The following is an 18,032-nucleotide window of genomic DNA, read 5'->3' on the forward strand; positions in this document are numbered from 1 at the left end:
CTGTGGTTCACAAGCCAGCATTCAATCCACTGAGCCACACCAATTAGGGCCCATTGTTATTTGAGACAAAATCAAAGTAAAGCCATGCCTGTCTGCACACACACACACACACACACACACACACAGATACTCACACAGCTCTATCTCTCCTCTATAAGCGATTTCTGATCCAAGTTAAAGTAGACCCAATTTGCTGCTCCATAATTGAGAACAAAGTGCAAACAGGCACTTTGTTTGGTTTGTTGAGTGTGGTTAGTAACTAAAGGAGACATCTCCTTTGATTGTGGAAATTAAGGATCTTCCAGTGATCCTCAACAGGGATGCTATTGCTTTTGGGGCATAGGCAATACAGCTATCCGTTGTGTGAGACTGCCCATGCATTGCAGGACACTTAGTGTCCTTGGTCCTTACTAAATACCAGTAGCCCCACTCCCATCATGATGACAATAAAAATGTCTCCACCCCCACATTTGCAGATGTTCACCTGCTCCCAGGAGATGGTAGTGTCACCTGCAGTTGGGAACCACTCAGCTTCTTCATAATGGAAAAACAACTTTTCTTTATCTGAGGGGAAGTAAAACTGACAAATGTTTATGCTCTACACTGCAGGAAATGTTCATTATAACAATGTTAAATTATACCTTATATTTATGAGGTAACATTTTCTGTCTCAAAAGACTATACGATATAAAGTAAGATTATATTCTAGTATCCTAGGATTTTAAAGGCAGAGGTATCTGAAAGATGATACTCTCCATACTTTTCTCTGGTGATCAGCTTTTGTAGCCCTTCACTACATCCTCCCCTGCAAACCATGTACATTCTGTAAGAGAGGAGACACTCACAGCCCTGGGTAGGAGCTATTTTCAGCCAGGCTAGTTTGACCTAGCCTGTTCTCCAACCACTTGTGAAGTAGTTTTATACCCTTGTTAATAGGACATATAACGACCAGTCTTTCAACGGGCCTGAGTAGTGAAGGAAGTGAGAGGCTGCATATTGTATTGACTAAGAGCTCAAACTCTGGAGTCAGATGGCCTGGGCTCAGTCCTTGCTCTATCTGCTGCCAGCCAGGAGGCTTTAGCAGTGTTACTTCATCTCTCTTGGCCTCTGGTTCCCATCTATAAAGTGAGGTAACAATGATACCTACTTCATAAGGTTGCTGCAAGAATTACAGAGAATCGGGTGCAGTGTTTTGTACAATGCCTGGAAAAAGTATCTGATTATCATATTATTACTGCTGTTCATCATGATAATAAGAATTATAATAGTTGGTTACAATACATATTATTGAGAAACCTTGGCAACTACTTGCATTTTGTAAGAACTTTACTCAATAGTCCGGTAATGGTGTCACAAATGATTATTTTGGCACAAATCAGCATTACTTCGGACAGGCATGGTGGACTTAATTCACTCTTGCATAACAAAACTAAATTACTAAGAATTGTGCCATAAACCTCCAGGGGTACTAGGCTTCTTCAGTTGTCTTGCTAAAATATCAATGAATAATCATTGGATTCCAGAGCCCAGAAGTGCCATCTGATCCAACCCCTTTATTTGATTGAGATAAGTCACTTCGTGAAGATTTTCTGTTTGTGATGGAGTGGGGAGGTGGAAACAACTAAACAATCAGAATACTTCTATACGCCTGGGATCTGCCTTCTCAGGGAAGTCTGCAGGCAGCACTGGCTTACAGGCCACGTGGTTAGGTTTTCATGGAGCAGGGAAGCTGGCCTTGTTACTGATCCCACTTTATTTCTATAGAACGTGGTGAAGCTCATGCGGGGCCTTCTCCAGTGCATGATGAGACAGGTAGGTGGAAAGCAACAAATGTGTTTGCAAGTCATCCGAGTGGGCATTTTGCCATTTTCACAACAACTGATCTTCTTAAAGCATTTTGAACTTTCCTTTCAAGACGAAGAGGCATTGAAAATATTTTGCTTACTTTCTCCTTTTAAAATTATCTTCAATACTTGCATTACACCAGAGAACCCAGACTCAAAGGACACTATATCTCAGAATCTCTTTTGACTAATTACTTGTGTAAAAAGAGAGCATGCCTTCTTTATTTTAAAAAAAATGGGCAAGAAAACATTGTGTTTAAAAGCCACTCCTAGAAAGCCATGTTTATTCTGCTGAGTTTATAAAAGGATTTCTTTTTAGTTGAAATGCTTGAGTTTCTAAAATTTGACATTACTCTTTACTGGCATTTGCAGTAAGGGTAAATAAAACAACTCACTGAGCACATTGTGTATAGAGAACATCATGCTAAGATCTGCAGACAGTTCATGGTGCTCCCAGAGGTAGCAGATAAGAGGTCTGTATCCAGCAGATCAATGTTGGGTGTGACCTCTGCCGGCCAGGAATCCCTTAGCTATGCAGAGCCAGCTTGCCTTCTTCCTCAGGTGGATAAAGTGGAGAAGTTCAAGCACACTCAGAGTACCAAGGACAGCCTGCATGCCAAGTACAACTCTGCCACCTGCAGCACTGTGGTGGGCGATGACCAGTGGGGCCACCTCCAGGTGGATGCCACCTCCCTCTACCTCCTGTTCCTGGCCCAGATGACTGCCTCGGGTGAGCCAGGGCCATTTGAGCCCCTTGTATAGGGAATGACAATCCAGAGATGGGCAGGGAGGGGCAAAATAAGTATTCGAAATAAGCTATTTCTATAAAGAAAGAGCATCCTTCTTTATAACAGTATGAGCACTGACTCTGTGATGGGCCAACGGTCAGCCTCCTGAGCACTTACAAGATGAGGGCTGTTGAACCAGCTCTATTAGCACCTCTCTAGCTGATCGCAAAGCTTCCTTTCCATCACTGTTACCTAGTTACTGGCGCAACCTAGATCGGATCTACCTTCAACCATTCAAATGTCTGCAGATGGTGTCATGGCCCCTCTTAAAATTTTCTTCTCCAGGACTTTATCAATGGATATGCTACAATTAACTTACCTATTCCTTTATTCCTTTTACTTTTTTTCATAATCAATGTTGCAATACCAATTTTGACCTCATCTATTTGCTTCCTTCCATTAGTTAGAGATCATTCAAGGAGTGCTGTAGGCCCCACACCTCCTCTTTTGAGCCTTTCTGCTTGTAGGCATACACGCAAAAGTGGAGCCATTCTTTCCTTCCTTCCCGTCTTCCTCTTTTTGAGATTAGACATTAAGTGTTACAATTTACTTCAGACTTAATTTTTGATGCTCTAGTTGGAAAACTTACAGTTCACATAAAAGGATCAATTTGCTAGTGTAACTGAGAGCTCTCTTCATGGCATAACTTCATCATTTCATTGTTTGTTTTTCTTTACTAGGCTTACGTATTATTTTCACCCTCGATGAGGTGGCTTTCATTCAGAATCTTGTTTTTTACATAGAAGCTGCATATAAAGTCGCTGTAAGTACAAACCCCAGTAGTTTTTTCAGTTGTCAAAAAGAGTACAAATTATACAATTCTCTGAGGGCCAGGCTATTTGGGGCTGACCAGAAGGTTAGCATGATTCAATCTATAAGATTTTGTCACCTCCACACACAAAGTGCACATTTTTGTCCTGGGACACAATTGCAGAGTTCGTGGTTTGGGAATGCACCACATGCTCTGTTTGAATCCATTGTTCTTGTTTTAAATAAGACCCAAAAATGTCCTGTAGCCTGTACGTAGGCTGGCCCTAATCAGGTTTAAGGGCAGCAGCAGCAGCGCCTTGGTGGGCACTGCAATACTGCGGGGTTCATCCCAGGCTGCCCGTAGGTGGAGGGGCCTGAGCCGGATGTGTGCCCCAGGCCAGGTGTGTGTGGGTACAAATGTGCATAAGCCCCATCTCCTCCAGGGTTGACTATAAGGTTAATAAGGAAAGAATAGAGTTTGGTTTGAAAAAGAAAACAAGTATGGTCTAAAGCAAGGCTCAGCAAACTTTTTCTATAAAGGACCAGAGAGTAAATATTTTCAGCCTTGTGGTCCCTATGGTCTCTTATGCTGCAACTCAACCCTGCCACTGTAGCAGGAAAGTAGCCATAAACAACTCATAAACACATGAGCATGGCTGTGTCTCAAATAGACTTTATTTACAAAAATAGGTGGCAAACTAGATTTTCATCCAAGGACTGTAGTTTGCTGTCCCCAGGTGTGAAGTGGTGATTTTTAACCAGGGGCAATCTTCCTGTTTCTGGAGACACTGGGCAATGTCTGGAAATGGTTTTCATTGTTATACTGGAGAGTGTGCTACTTGCATCTAGAGGGTGGAAGCCAGGAACTCTGCTGAACATCCTACAGTGCACAGGACAACCCCCACCACAAAGAATAACTCAGCCCAAAATGTCAGTAGTGTTGATGTTGACAAACCTTGGTCTAAAGAAGCTTAAGAAATTTGTGGAAAAGGTGGGACTTTAGTTGGACCTCAGAGAATGAGTTGGGGCAGATAAGCAGAAGGGCAAGAAAGGGGTATTTGGGGTGAGGCAGGAACAGGCTCTGAGTGTGTGAATGTAGGGGGATGCTTGGGGAAAAGGGGTGCAGAGTGAAGGAGCAGACTTAGGGTAAAAGTTGAGTGTTGGAGAATTGTAGAAAATAAAGTCAGTTTGTAGGTGTGTAGGGGGTGAAGGGCAAATAATGGAGGTATGGGCCGTCCAGAGAGATTTGAACAGGATCCACTAGGGTGGGGTAAACAGTTTGTCGCTTTAGACTTTTAAGCAGGAAGTGAGCTAACAAAAGCAGTTTTTGAGTTGGAGTGAAGATGAGATAGACGTGGAAAGGTCCAGGTGTGAGGAATACTGAAGGAGGGAGTCGTGGGCCTTGGCTACAAAGCAGAGTGTAAAACCACTCTAGTGTGTCTAGGTGGAAATTTATCATAAACAAAGCAACAAACAACAAATGTTGGAGAGGTTGTGGGGAAAAGGGGTTCTTAGTTCACTGTTGGTGGGATTGCAGACTGGTACAACCATTATGGAAAACAGTATGGAATTTTCTCAGAAAAATAAAAATCGACCTGCCTTTTGACCCAGCAATTCCACTACTAGGATTATATCCTAAGAATCCTAAAACATCAATTTCTTTTTTTTCCTACTTTTTTTTAAATTAAATTTTATTTAGTTACTTTTCAAGTACATTTTTTTTAATCTATTTCTCCCATCCCACCCCACCCCCCCGCCCGGTCTCCCCCCTCCCTCCCATTCCTCCCCGCCATGCACCACAATGTTCATAGCAGCACCATTTACAATAGCCAAGAGTTGGAAGCAACCTAGGTGCCCATCAGTAAATGAATGGATCCAAAAACTGTGGTACATATACACAATGGAATTCTGTGCAGCAGAGAGAAAGAGGGAGCTCCTACCCTTTGCAACAGCATGGATGGAACTGGAAAGCATTATGCTGAGTGAAATAGGCTAGGTGTTGAAAGACAAATACCATATGATCTCACCTTTAACAGGAAGCTAAACAACAAAACAAGCAAGCAGAAAAAAAAAACAAAGACACTGAAATAGAGAATAAGGGGACAGTGACCAGAGGGGAGAGGGAAGGGAAGTTAAGGGGAAAAGGGGGGAGGGATTTGGAGGAACAAATAGGAAGGACACAGGGACGAGAACTAAGGGGGGTGGAGATGGGAGGGAGGTGGGGAACATGGGGCGGGGGAGGCTAGGGTGGGAGAAATAGACAAAAAACTGTACTTGAAAAATAACTAAATAAAATATTTTTAAAAATGTTCATCTTCGGAGACGAAATAACAAATACAGAAATTTTGGCATTGGCCCTGTTTTTTGTTGTGTTGTAATCTTTCAGTGGTGCACATAGCATTATTTCAAAACAGCACCCAGTACTTGGGTTTCTTAAGAGAAAATATGAATTATAAAAGTTAGATATGCATGTATCAGTTCATCTATATGGATAGAATGTTCTTAGCCAACTCATATTAATGAGTTTAAGATAGCAGTATTCTGTGCCTTAGTTTTGACTTGGGCTCCTGTTACTCGCTGAGCATTTTTTCCCCCCAAGAAGTAATGCTAGAAAAAGATATTAAATTATTTTAAATGGTTTGGTTGGCTTCAACTATTTATAACCCATTTGTTAAAGTTTCTTTATTCCATCTCATAATTTAATATAAGTTCAAAGGAATTAGCTAAAGAGAAGGGCAGCATTTGATTTTAAGATAAATAAAACATTTTGTTTTCCACAAACCAAGAGTTTCTTACAAATTAATAATTTTTAAGAATGAGGAAATTGAGAGCACTTTCACATGCATTTTTGGTTTCACCTGAGGATTTCCTTCCAAAACTCTACACAAAGATCAAATGAACTGAAATCAAGGAAGAGCACAGCCTGAGTCTGTAAAGCCATGAATCTGGTTGTCTTCGAGAAAAAATATGCATGTTCCATTATGCCTGCTGTAACATAAAGGAGTCGTTTTTCCATAGCACTTCTCATATTCCTCTTTCTCCTGTTCTGATTGCTACCTTTTTCCCCTGCAGGATTACGGCATGTGGGAACGTGGTGATAAGACCAATCAGGGCATTCCAGAATTGAATGCAAGCTCTGTAGGAATGGCCAAGGTGACGGCTCATCCTCTTTGTTCTTCCTTCTGTGCATTTTTACTGCTTTGATTTGGTTTTCAAGAGAAGTTTGGAATTAATCTGATTAGTATATTTTTCAAAAGTCAACAGCAAGTATGAAATTCAAGTGGCGCATGTACCCCAGCCAACTGAAATTATAGGTAAAGCATGTAGGTTTCATACAATGAAATCTGCATGTGCCTAAAAAATAAGTGCACTCCCTCCTCATTATCCATTGTTATCACCTGTGGGTCTGAGCTCTTGCTGTTGTCTAGGAAGGTTGATGGAGACATCCAGTCTTTTTCTCTGGGTCATAAAGAGGGCTGAAAAACATGACTACTTTGTACGGCAGAGCTCACATGGTCAAAAGTGTTTAGGGTTAGGCAAATGAGGTCAGCCAGAAGGGAAAATATTGAGAGGTACTGGGGTACTAGGAACGTTCTCTAAAGGCATTCCAATTCAAAATAATTTTAAAAACTTGAGGCCAAGCAAAACACACCTGTGGGGCAGAGTAAGTCTGCATGCAGGTCACTAGTTTATATCTCTTGCCCTAGACATTTATCATGCCTCTCTCCCTTCCTCCTGAATATCAGCATGTACTTTTGGACAGAGTAAAGGCTCCAGAGCAACAATTGTTACAGCAACAATCAATACGCTCTATGAAGAGAACAGATGGTTGCCAGAGGAAAGGGGGTTGGGGGACTGGGTGAAAAAAGGGAAGGGATTTACAAGTACAAATTGGTAGTCCAAAAATAATCACGGGGATGTAAAGTACAGCATAGGGAATACAGTCAGTAATACTGTAATAACTATGTATATGCTGCCAGGTGGGTACTGGAAATATCAGTGGGAACAATTTGTAATGTATCTGATTATCTAACCACTATGCTATATACCTGAAACTAATGCAAAATAATATTGAATATAAACTGCAATAGAAAAATAAATTTTAATTAAAACTATGTTCTGTTAATGTCAACTGATAGCAGATATACTCAGTATTAAAACAATTAACTTTCTTGGGTGCCAGATATGTTAATGTTAGGAGTTAATCACTGAAATAGGTGAGAATCTCCGGCCATATCACTCTGAATGTGCCCGATCTCGTCTAAAGTGGGAGAAGGAAAAGCTGGATTTTAATTTAATGCCCCACACACATACTGATAACATTATACACTCGTTCCTATTTCATTTTTGGTAGAGTGGTTTCATTTTGTGAAATGTTTTTGTATTTTCTCTTGCTTGTTCCTGCAATGAACTGCGACATTCAGGAAAGCTCTGACCTAGTGAAAATAAGGATAGAAAATGACCATAGGACTCTGTAGCTGGATTTTCAAGATGCATTTCATCACCTTTGGGAAAACCTGTATCCTAGATTGCTTAATGAGAACAGAGTATCAGACATGGGAGTGCATGTTCACTAGAAAGAAAAGGTAATTCAGACCTGTGTTTGTAGGCAGCACTTGAGGCGATTGATGAACTGGATCTTTTTGGAGCCCACGGAGGACGCAAGTCAGTGATCCATGTCCTGCCCGATGAGGTTGAACACTGCCAGGTAACAGCTCAGCCCTCTCACATTCCAGACAGCTGGGAAGGAGACTCACGGAGGGAAGACCTGGGCTGTAGGTTTCCTCACTCGTTTGGTGGTACTGGCTTTTTTGAGCTTTAGTTCCCTTGTCCATGCACTTGGCATATTGGGCCCTTCCTCTCCTGCTGCACAGCATGGTCCTAAGGATAAGAGTAAGCCAACTAAATTTGTCAGAGTACTTTGTAAGCCAGAAATTACCATGCAAACCTAAGATACACCAGTGTTATATATGGAGTCAGCAATCAAGGCACCTTTTTTTGTGGAAAGCAAAATCTGTTTTATTTGTTTTGAGCACATAGGTGGTTTTCTCTCAGGTTTACTTTATGATGTGCCCAGATTGAATGACTAGCAAGCACTAGTTCACTTGGGGAGGGGAGTGGAGATGGGCACCATGGGGCAATGATGGAGAGATGAGATGGGGAAAGTGGCAAATTAGTAGAACCTCCAGGAAATCCAGATAAGAGAAAGGAGTGATTTGGATGCAGGTCAGGGAACTTCATTAAGCAGACAGTAGGTCACCAACTACTGGCCAATCAGCAAACTCTTGTTTAGTGAGGGCCCGCTGTGTGCTAGGGCTGTGGGACTCAGATACGTAACAACTTATAAGCAGAGAGCTTCCAGTGGGAGTATATGTTTCCAGGCGGAGAGAGCCTGCGGAAGAGTGACTAAAGAACTAAGCTTGGGGTGAGGGGTCAGCTGGCTATAGAAAGTGAATTTTGATTCTGAAGCTGAAGGATTCTCCCCATTTTTATCCCACTCTCCAGCTCAGTCCATTTTCCCCCATTAAATAGTCCTAAGTGGGGAAACTGCAATTTCTTGCAATTTATGGTTTCATAGAGTCAAGCTGGTGTGTGTCTTGATAGATATGTAGTCTAGTGGAAATTCTGTGAGCTTTGTAGCCAGCTGGGCCGGAGTGGGAATCCTAGATCTGTTGCATACTAGCTGCATTCCTTTAGGCCTGAGTCTTTGTACTCACAGCACATGTGTGAATTGGATGTACTACCTGAATTCCTTCTTCATATGGACAGTTTAATAAGCTTATGTTTGCAGGGGTCTAGCACTATGTCTGTACATATTAACTCTCGTGATTAGCTTCCCCTTACCAAACTTTTCCTTATAATCTCAACTTCCTTTAGTTTCCTGTGCCTAATCCAACCACTTTATCATTGAGGCCACATTGTAGTATCGCTAAGTAACCCATTCTCTCTAGGACTAAACTAGTTCTGTTGTTTACCATTTTGCCTAAGCGTTCTTGTGTTCTTCTGGATTTCACTTTTTCTTTAAGCGGTTTCTCAGTCACCCTGTCCAACTGGTCACATTCCATAGAAACCAGACATTTCTCTGTACTGGCCCTGTATGTGTGTTCTTCTCTATCTTTGTCTTCACAGATAGGGCATCCTAGCATGTTGACACAGGTAGCCCTTAGCTCCTCCCCTGTGTGTCCCGAAGCCCAGTGGAGTCAACAGAAGTCACAGAAGGAAGGGAGACAAGCAGTTCTTGGCTTAGGCTCCAGGCAGTACTGTGCTCTCCCTGACCCCTTATTTATTCCCCAAGGAATAGGAATCATTGGCTGGGTGGGCAAGGTAGCCCATCAGGGGTCATGTTGGTAGGACATAGCTTTAATTATTTGAATGTTTCTTTGGGACTAAGGTCATGATCTCTAGACATCGTCTGTAACTATTACTGCTTCCAAGGTTAAAGCCACCTCTGTTTTTCATTCAGTCTATTCTGTTCTCCATGCTGCCAAGAGCATCGACATCTAAAGAGATTGACGCTGGACTTCTTTCTATTATTTCTTTCCCGGCCTTTGCAGTGGAAGATATGAATCTTGTGAATGTGACCAAAAATGAAATTATTTCCAAGCTCCAGGTAAGGGTTGGTCACACTGGTGCCGTTCTGCCCTGAGTTAAGTGCTACTTTCATACTATGATTTGGAGCAGCTCTCCCAGGCCTCAGTTCTCCATGAGGTCAATGGCTTGGTTTGTCTAAGTGGGCTCATAGAGCGATATATTTAAAGCTGAGTCTACAGGTGAAAAACTAAGTCTCTGAGTGATCAAGTGCTTGCTTCTCTTCCTAAGTAGTGAGCTTGAACTCAAGCCACCATCTTTGAACCCCAATTCATACCACTCCTATACTTCTAAGGAAGAGCTGCTTAACCATTTAAAGGTCACAGAAAGGCTCTTTTTGAAAATGTATTGAAAGCTACAGTGTCCCTTCCAGAAAAAAATACACATGCTCCAATATCCTCAAATTTTACATGTAACATCAGAGGACTTGGTAATCCCTAAATTAAATTGAGATTAAAAAAAGACCCTGCTCTGAGTAACTGGGGAAGTATGACACATGACACCAGAGTGAGAATGTTATTAAATATTCCAGCCACCTGATCAGTGAAATTATCCAAGAATGTAAGTTTTCTAAGCCCAAATCCACCTATTTATGATCTTAGATTCCATGAAAAATGCTTTTAGCCCTTGGAAACAAGAGGTTTAAGGGTCCAGTCACATCCCCAAAAGAAGTTGGCTGTCTTAGTCAGGGTTCAGTGGAGAAAAAGGAACCCCTCTAGACAGTTGAAGCAGGCAGAGTTAATACAGGGAATGAAGCATTCAAAGGGGAGCAGATTCTAGGCTGGGCCTCCCACAGTAGGCCAGGGCTGGCCACTAGGGCCGTGCTTGCCTCCACAGCCCTCACTAGAACCGCCCAAACACACTCAAGGAACTGGGAAGTGGTCATCCAGAGCTGCCATCCAAGGGTTAGGAAGGCAGATTAAGAGAGCACCACCACTGCCATATTTTCCTGACACTCAGGAAGCTGAAGAAGAAGGGACACTGGAGCCCGCAGCAGGAAAACCAGCAGTGACCGCCCTAAGCCGCAGGAAGCCCCATCTGCCTCCCTGTCAAGCTTGCAGATTGCAGGGCTCCTGCGCCCCCAAAGCCTAATGGCAAGAACTCTGGAATGTCCATTTAGCTTCCCAGTCTCTCAAGTAGAAGCAGTCCAATCCAAGTATCTGAATGGTGGGTTCTCCAAGCAGTGAGGGTCCCTTTGCATCTTTGTATAACATAACACATCAGGATGAAAGGCTGGTCATTCACTGAACCCTCACTAATTACTCTCATACGCCTCATAGTCTTATGTAATGTTTTGGTATTTCCTTCCAAGCACCCATCAAACCTGAATTTACTTTGCCTAGGACTTAAAAATAACTTTTTGTACTGATAGCAAAGAACATTTGGTAGACATTTTATTACTAAAAGACTCATGAGAAAGGGGGTAGACTGTTGGCTGGAATTAAAATGAAAAGGCAAAGAAATTCTTCTAATTACCTCAAATGTACTTTTTTTTTTTTGTCTTCTTAGGGGCGTTATGGATGCTGTCGCTTCCTTCGAGATGGCTATAAAACCCCAAGAGAGGTTGTATTTAAATAATGTTTCTTATGATTCCTAAACTGCTTATCTAAGTTGCCACTGTGGTGTCCTCCCTCTTGATTATAATTACATGTTAGAATATTGGAAAGGGAAGTCTTAATTTTGGAGTCAAAAAGCCTGGAGTTAGGCAATAGAATAGTAAGATCATCAGGAGGACAGCAAGCTGGTGGTTTAAAACCAGCTTATAGACAAGGACAAACAGTTCTGTGGCTCACACGGTTTTTTAAATACCAACCCTGGTCGCCTCCTTGGGTTTCTTTGCCATAGTGACTGATACTTGTATAATGATATGAATAAAACAGCCTGCCAAGCACTGTGAGAGACAAATTGCTATTTATTTGTTGGAAATATAGGAAGCTTAATCTAATAAGCTACCAAGGAGTCTTGTGAACATTTCTGATTTACTTTTATGAAATTTTACCATGGAAAACTGCCAACAATAGCATCTCCGCATTACAGCAGAATTCTAATTATACCAACCTCAAAGCTGCATTGAAACAGACATGCCAGGGAAACCCAGAGTGGAACAATGATATTATGTATGTAATCTGACATCACCTTTTAGAAGGTTTACCTGTTTGATTCCAGGACCCAAATCGATTGCATTATGACCCTGCTGAACTCAAGCTCTTTGAAAACATTGAATGTGAATGGCCCGTGTTCTGGACATATTTTATAATAGACGGGGTCTTCAGTGGTGATGCCGTTCAGGTGAGACAATGCTGGGTTTTGTGTTGATAATCAGCATTTTCATTGCACTGGTATGCTGATTGTTATTAGAACATAAGGTTATGCAAAAAAATTTAAAGATTTTATTAATTTATTTTTAGAGAGAGGGGAAGGAAGGGAGAAAGTGAAGGAGAGAAACATCAGTGTGTGGTTGCCTCTCACGTGCCCCCTGCTAGGGACCTGGCCGGCAACCCGGACATGGGCTCTCCGACTGGGAATTGAATCAGTGACCCTTTAAGTTCACAGGCTAGCGCTCAGTCCACTGAGCCACACCAGCCAGGGAAAGATTATGCCAGAATTTAGGGCATCAGTTTAATGATCTGTTGCCACTTAACAAACTTTCCCAAAACTTAGTGAATTGAAATAATAACTATTTTATTTATTTGCTGGAGATTCTGCTATTCGTGCAGGGCTCAGCAGGGACAGGTTGTCCCTGCTTCACCTGGTGTCAGCTGGGTTCATTCAGTGGAGCTGGAGCATCTACTTCTGTGATGTCCTCACTTAAATGGCTGCAACTTGATGCTACCTGTTGACCGAGTGCTCGGCTGGGCTATTGGCTTGGACTTTGGTTCTCCACATGTCTAGTTTGCACTTCTCACAGCATTATGGCCTCTGGTGAGCTAGGCTTTTTCCATGGTGGTCGTCTTCCACTAGAAAGCAAAAGCAAAAGCCACCAACTTTTCTCAAGGCTTAGATCTGGATCTGGCAAAGTGTCACTTCTGTTGCATTCTTCCGTTTAAAGTGCCATCCCACAGTCAAGGGGAGGGGACTACACAAAGGCTTGAGCAGTAGGAGGCGGGTTCATCAGGGAGCACCAAACAGTCTACCACAGACAGATTTTGTTGCTGCTCCTGTTCTTTTCAGGTCAGCTGAAGGTTTTGCTGTATTGAGCTGTAGTTTATCAGCTGATGTCTTGTTTACTGTAACAGCCCCCTAACTGGCCTCCCTTCCTCCAGCCTCTCTCCCTGCTGTTTCTCCACACCTTGCCAAGGTGATCTTATGAAAAGGCAAGTCAGATTATCTATTGCCTTGCTTAAAAGCATTGAATGGCCCTGGCTGGTGTAGCTCAGTGGATTGAGCATGGGCCTGTGAAGCAAAGAGTTGCTGGTTCGATTCCCAGTCAGGGAATCTGCCTGGGTTGCGGGCCAGGTCCCCAGTAGGCGACACATGAGAGGCAACCACACATTGATGTCCCTCTCCCACTCTTTCTCCTTTCCTTCCCCTCTCTCTAAAAATAAATAAAATATTTTTTAAAAAGCATCGAATGGCTTCCTGTTTGCTTTTGAAATACAAGGTCTTCCTGTGTTTTGTAGAGTCCTATAAGATCTGACCCTCATTTTCCCTACTGTAGCCCAATTTCTTATAACTTCCTTCCTTTGTTAATTTCTGTGATCCAAGCACATGGAAACCCTTTTAATCTCTTCAACAGATCATGCTGTCTCTCCCTCTTCTCAAATGCCTGACTGCCCCTCCCTCCTCCACTTGATTCATTGTAAGTGCCTCTTCTTTCAGAAAGCTTTCTCTGACCCTGGAAGTCGGGTCAGGTACCCCTTTTCTATGCCCATCACTCTTATAACAGCATGGCACCTGTAACTGTATTTAATCTCCAACTTATCTGTCAAAGGACCCTGACAGAGGTAGTCTCTACTCGGTTTGCTAACATACGCCCTGTGCCTAGTACATGGTAAGTGCCCGGTAATTATTTGTTAATACAGAGTTCATATGTTCAGGACAGGTTCCTTCAGCATTTGCTGCCATGCGTACTTTGGTGAGCAGAACAGATCGGTCTTGGAAAGCTCATGTGAATGACTGATGAACTCAAACTTTTGCCACTTTTTTAACCTGCTCATATATGCCACTTCTTTTTTTAGCCTGTTTGAATCCCATGTTCTGGGGTGGGATAAGCAATCTAGGATTTATTTTAGTTCTCAAAAGCTGCCTCTGCTCAGGAATGCTGGGGCGGGGGGCACTGCAGCCAGCTTGAAATGTCAATATGTCCCCATTTGTTCATTCTTACTCTTATGGTGTAGTGATTATCTTGAGTCTTTCTACCCTATAACTGAAAGATCTCAAAAGGATTGAGTTGGAATTTCAGTTGTGAACAAGGTTGACAATGATCAAAAATAAACAAAAAACTAAGGAGACAAAAAAGACTGTGCTTAGTATCTTGTTTTCTAGGTCTCACGGAATTTACTACCCTTACGCCTACTGTCTCTTTCACTTGCTGCCCAATGACATTTAACAGAATAATGCATCCCTGGTCAGCCTTTGCCATCCATAAATTTCTAAAGAAAAGAAAATGAGATCTGGGAAGTGTTTGGGCTTTCCAAAGATTAAATGTGTTAAGTAGCTGGGTGACTGGGTAAGGGCTTTTTCCCCTTTTCTTCTTTTCCCTTTACATACTTAAGCTTTTTATCAGCACATTTTTAATTTCATGGAAATGTTTACATCAACAGCTTTCATTATATTGAGTAGTGTATCCTGAAAAGAGAGGGACATGGATCATAGTACATACAGTTTTTTCCTCACATCAGATTCATTCAGTAAATGTGTCTTGATGGATACATATTTGAATGAGGGCCTTTAAGTGGAGAACTGCCCATGAGTGGAAATGGGATGCACCACTTAAGATCTGGCCTCCACTCTAAGAAGCTTGTCGTCTAGCTGGTGAAACAAAATTTAAATGTGTGAGAAGTTGAGTGAAATATGTAACTCATGAGTTAAAGACAACACAGAAAAGACCAGTTGTGTTTAGCTTCTCCTAACACTTGCTGTCAACAAGATTCCCAGTTGCTCGTGCATTCCTGGAGCTGAAGGTATTTGGGCAGTTTCTTGGCTCTGTGTCCTACTTCTAATCTGTTGCCAAGAGAGCTGTTTTTCTGTGTTGCACTGCCATTATAGCAGTGAAGACCCCCCTCTTTCAAACTGTGGGTGATGGGGCTATTTTCCAGGTCCAAGAATACCGAGAGGCCCTGGAGGGAATATTAATCAGGGGCAAGAATGGGATCCACCTGGTGCCAGAACTCTACGCCATCCCACCTAACAAGGTAACCAGGCACTGCTTGTTGAGAACAAAGCAAATTGGTGCTTGGTCTTTTCTTACTTTCCACCCCCCTTCCACACCTAATACTTCTTCTCCAGGAGAAGTGGTTTTTAAAGCCTTTGGTAGTGTCCCTAGGTGTCACAGGAGTTCCAGCTTTGGAGCCATGCTTGAGAAGGGGTGCCCAAGTGAGGCGTCAGTTGAAGACCTTCAGAGGTGACCTGTCCTTCACCTGAGCCCAAGGCCACATGAGCCCTAAAATGCACAGAACACTGTTGGGCACCATGCTCTCACATGTATCCACAGAAGAGTGGAGATACTTGAGAATCTCTTCCTTTGAGTCAAGCCATTCCAGAACTAGAGCTCAAGTAATCAGACATTCTTTATCAGGGAGAGAAATTTGCCAGTTCTAAGATGCCTACAGGCAGTTTCGTTCTATCCAGTTTCCTAAATTGGGCCATGATGGACTGATATACCTTCGTGGAAATATTTCCCTCTACGTATCTCATATTTAGAAGAAAAGAATTCTTAATTCAAGGCTGGTTGTCTTTCAGATGTTCCCGTTGCTCCAAAGCTTCATTATTGCATTTGCAGGAGGAGTAAAGACCAGCATCTTCTCCCTAACTTAGAGGGCCTGCAGGGGATCACAACCCAGTGGAAGCTGTCGTGCCACAACTTGGGTTAGGGGTTCTGTGGTTGAATCTGGCCCACAAGCACATGGTCAGGGCAATGGTGGGGACTCTAAAATTGTGTGCCCCCACCCAGAGAGGCTGTGGAACCTGTTAGGGCTCAGACACCAGTGAGCTCTCCCTGGAACCAGACCCCCAGGGCAGAGCCTCCCCACAGCCCTGCACTGCCTACTTATGGGTGGTACATTTCCAGGTGGGAGAGAGCCCTCACTGTAAAGATTAGGCCGTGAAGCCCACAAGGGCTCTTTTCTCTCTGAGTGTCCAATACCTAGATGTCCTGCCAATGTATTCATTTTACTATGAGTGATACGTGTGTTGCTGGGGAGAGGCTGGACGTGGGGTCTGGGTAGTTTATATTTCAGCAACTACATGTTCAGGGTGCCCCCTTTTCAGCATTGAGGCATTTGGCAGAACAAAATTAGTAATGGGACTTCATTTGGAATTTGGAAGCAGAACAAAGGGGAAATCAATGATCTCAGGGGTATTTTACCTGTTTTGTGATAGAAAATAACCATCCATCTGTGTTCTGCTAAAAAGTACATTTTCCTGACTGTAGTAAATGCTGGCTGTTATAAGCTATACTTTTCTTTCTCATGAACAGTGTTGGCTATACATCGTAAAAAGTTGCTCTACAACTTTCTGTCTTCTAAACTCCACTCTGACCTTTGGGTTTCTACTTGGCATGACAACACCCTTTATCCAGTGCATTTTACACATAAACAAGGCACTGGTTTTGAACACTATTTTACCTTGACCACGTTTTGTATTGGCTGCTTCCAGAGGACAGCTGGGAAGGTTCACCCATGACATCAATGACATGTAAAAACCACTGCACATAGGGGGCCACCCAGGCCCATATGCCACTTTGTGCAAATAAGAAAAAGGACCTCATCCTTGGAGTGGCTGCAGCCCCAGGCCAATGTGGCATCCAGCCTGGATTTCAGCCTCAGTCATTTCTTCAGCCAGATGTGCTTGTGCAAAAGGTACCACCATCCATGGGGCCTGCCATTGGATAGCTTGAGACTGATACAGGTGTGCCCAGCAGATGTGCACCAAGCAGCTGCTCTAGACCAGGCACCAGGCTAGGTCCAGTAGCACAGAAGGGTTACAGTGCCAACTCTACCTCTGCAAGCTTGCAGACCACTGGGCGTCGGAGAAGTTAGTTGGAGGATGGAGGACAGACACAGTATTGGAGGTGGCAAAGTCCTGGTGTGGTGGAGGACCTGCAACACATTAGAAGGACTGGGGGGGGGGGGGAGGCCTGTGGGTGGCAGGACGGCAGAGCCAGGCTGTCTTGTGACCCAGACACTTTGTCTGCCTTATGTCCTCATTTCTAGATCTTTGCAGCCTTTCTGAACACTACTTACATTTCAATAGCTTTAACATACAATCTGATGGTAAAAGTAATTGTGCACACTCCAGAACATCCAGGACTCTGTTGAAAGAAGTAAATATCTATCTTTAATCTTACTACCCAAAGATAACCACTCGGACATTTTGGAGACTCTCCTTCCACACTGTTATCCTGTTTGATTATTTGATTACTGGTGATGTTTAATCCTGTTTAGATTACAAGCTTAAGGGTTTCTTAATGTTTACTACTACAGCAAATTTTTAAAATTTGACTAAATTTATTATAATAACCCACAAAGAGGGAACGACTGTCTTTGTGGTATAATTTTCCCCTTTGGAGAAGGATAAGTCTTTCCCATTTCCTTTCATTTAATTGCCTGATGTTTTTTTCTGAGAAAAATGTGCTCACTGACATTACCCTCAACCAATGTTGTAATGACTAAAAACCCAAAGGTCAGCATGGCGTTTATAGCAGAGGAAGTTGTAGACTAACTTCTACAATGTGTAGTCAGCACTGTCCATCAGAACAAAAACTGGAGCTTATTTTAATTAGTCAGAAGCCCCTAATTAATTCAGCTTTTTGAGTCTCTGGTGGAAAATTCATGATCTAATATAATAGTACAGTTGTTTTTTTTCTCAATCAATAGTGCCACCTTCTGGTAATTTTCTTGTG

The 18,032-nt window shown here is 42.7% G+C and overlaps 1 protein-coding gene across 3 annotated transcripts in view; it reads left to right on the forward strand.

The window, feature by feature from the left end:
- The window catches only part of PHKA2 (phosphorylase kinase regulatory subunit alpha 2), a 66,242-nt gene that overhangs the window by 13,004 nt on the left and 35,206 nt on the right, over positions 1-18,032 (forward strand). For 2 of the 3 annotated variants that reach the window (XM_037157544.2, XM_037157546.2), the window contains exons 4-12: positions 1,765-1,812; positions 2,406-2,574; positions 3,313-3,395; positions 6,455-6,535; positions 7,992-8,090; positions 9,846-9,992; positions 11,480-11,533; positions 12,137-12,259; positions 15,229-15,324. In XM_037157544.2, the coding sequence (XP_037013439.1) occupies positions 1,765-1,812; positions 2,406-2,574; positions 3,313-3,395; positions 6,455-6,535; positions 7,992-8,090; positions 9,846-9,992; positions 11,480-11,533; positions 12,137-12,259; positions 15,229-15,324 (900 nt within the window). The remainder of the gene's footprint in view (positions 1-1,764; positions 1,813-2,405; positions 2,575-3,312; positions 3,396-6,454; positions 6,536-7,991; positions 8,091-9,845; positions 9,993-11,479; positions 11,534-12,136; positions 12,260-15,228; positions 15,325-18,032) is intronic. The other variant, XM_037157545.2, reaches the window with a different exon arrangement.

The sequence above is a fragment of the Artibeus jamaicensis genome, unplaced genomic scaffold, assembly GCF_021234435.1.
Source record: "Artibeus jamaicensis isolate MK-2021 breed Jamaican fruit bat unplaced genomic scaffold, CSHL_Jam_final scaffold_1283, whole genome shotgun sequence".
Classification (NCBI taxonomy): domain Eukaryota; kingdom Metazoa; phylum Chordata; class Mammalia; order Chiroptera; family Phyllostomidae; genus Artibeus; species Artibeus jamaicensis.